This window comes from Rhagoletis pomonella, unplaced genomic scaffold (assembly GCF_013731165.1).
Source record: "Rhagoletis pomonella isolate Grant_MI unplaced genomic scaffold, Rhpom_1.0 Rhpom_scaffold_11320, whole genome shotgun sequence".
Classification (NCBI taxonomy): Eukaryota; Metazoa; Arthropoda; class Insecta; order Diptera; family Tephritidae; genus Rhagoletis; species Rhagoletis pomonella.
Window position 1 is genome coordinate 1 of NW_023469847.1, and position 1,585 is coordinate 1,585.

Sequence of the window (1,585 nt, forward strand, 5' to 3'; positions counted from 1 at the left end):
CTTCAGAATTTTTTCTTCTTTGAAATTTAAAATACGTTAAATTAAAAATAAGTTTATATAAAAATAAAATTTCTTTAAAAATACAAATCTATAATTAAATACGCTACAATTGGCGATCCTGCCAGGAGCAATATAAGAAATTACATTAAGCTGATATATTGATTTTGTACACTTGGTTTGTTGCTCCGCGGTACTAGTCCACAGATGATGAGATGTTACACCAAAATGTTGAAGTGCAATGCGTCGCAATAGTCAGCAGTAAAAAAGAGTAGCACCATTGCGAGCAGCTGGCATATTCCAACACGCACTACTACCACCACCGTTATCACCACCACTTGAATCACAGCAGCCGCAACATCAGGAAGCAATATCCCCATTGCCTTTTGTTGAAGATCAGCAATCACAATTAGTAGAGCAACAACAGCAACAGCTTCAAACGCACCAATGCGCATTCAACGACACTAGCACAATTGCCGATATCATTGATGCATCTGCATTAGAAGCAGTCACTGGAGAAGCTATTTTAAGTGCTGATATTACATCAACCAGTCAACAACAACCACATAACCAGCAGCAGCAGCAGCGTTCTCAAGATCAAGAACAACAACCGGAAAGTTTGAGCGGTGCTCAATGCTCCTCTTTGAGCGTAATAGGAGAAGTTCCAGCTGGTAGTAGCGCATTAACAGAACGAAACAAAACATCTCCAACATCACTGCCATTGTTGCTGCAGGAGGAAGAAGACGAAGAAGCGGACACAGGCAACGAGGCTAGAGCATCGAAGTCACACGCAGTAGTAGCGGCATCAGCAGCGAACGCAGCAGTAGCGCTAACATCAACAACAATCTTTGTTTTACTGGTGAGCTGTATTGTATAACTTTAGCGCTAGTTTTGTTGAAAATAATTAAATACAGAGTTTAATTGTTATTTATTAAATATTACATATATAATATTTAATTTTTTAATTGTAAACTCCCCTTTTCTGAGGTCTTTTGATATTTGCTCAAATTCAAATAATCAAAATGTTTCATTCACCACAACATGATACACATACATCTACACGAGATAATTTAAATGAAACTCTTATTGATTTACAAAATAGTACGTTTAACGAACAGTTAACAAATCCGTATGTCGATCGAAATAGTAATGAGATTTGTGCTACATCGGTCAAACTACCACAATTCTGGACAAGTTGTCCGGAAGCGTGGTTTATTCATGCGGAAATGCAGTTTAGTACCAAAAATATTAGACAAGAAACAACAAAGTATGAACATACAATTACTGCACTTCCGCAAGAAGTTATAATAACGATTTTAGACTTTATTCAAAATCCGCCCGAAAATAATAAATTTACCTCACTTAAGAAAATTTTAATTGAAAGGCATTCATTAAGTGAGAATGCGAAATTAGACAAAATTTTATCGGATCTGAAATGGGTGATCGTAAGCCCTCAGAATTTTATCGGTCACTTGTACTGCTTTCGGGTTCCAATTTTAGTCAAGAAATTTTTAAGAAACTTTGGATGAGGAAGTTACCGAAGAACCTAAGCGTGATTTTAGCTAGTTCTAATTCAAGCAGTATTAGT

At 36.5% G+C, this 1,585-nt stretch overlaps 1 protein-coding gene across 1 annotated transcript; it reads left to right on the top strand.

Moving 5' to 3' along the window:
- Nucleotides 1-287: 287 nt before the first annotated feature.
- On the top strand, nucleotides 288-856 carry LOC118756645 (homeobox protein abdominal-B-like; the record flags this gene model as incomplete). The annotated part of the gene is made up of 1 exon (XM_036491400.1): nucleotides 288-856. A coding segment is annotated over one exon (569 nt), but the record flags the coding sequence as incomplete, so codon positions are not given.
- Nucleotides 857-1,585: the final 729 nt, after the last annotated feature.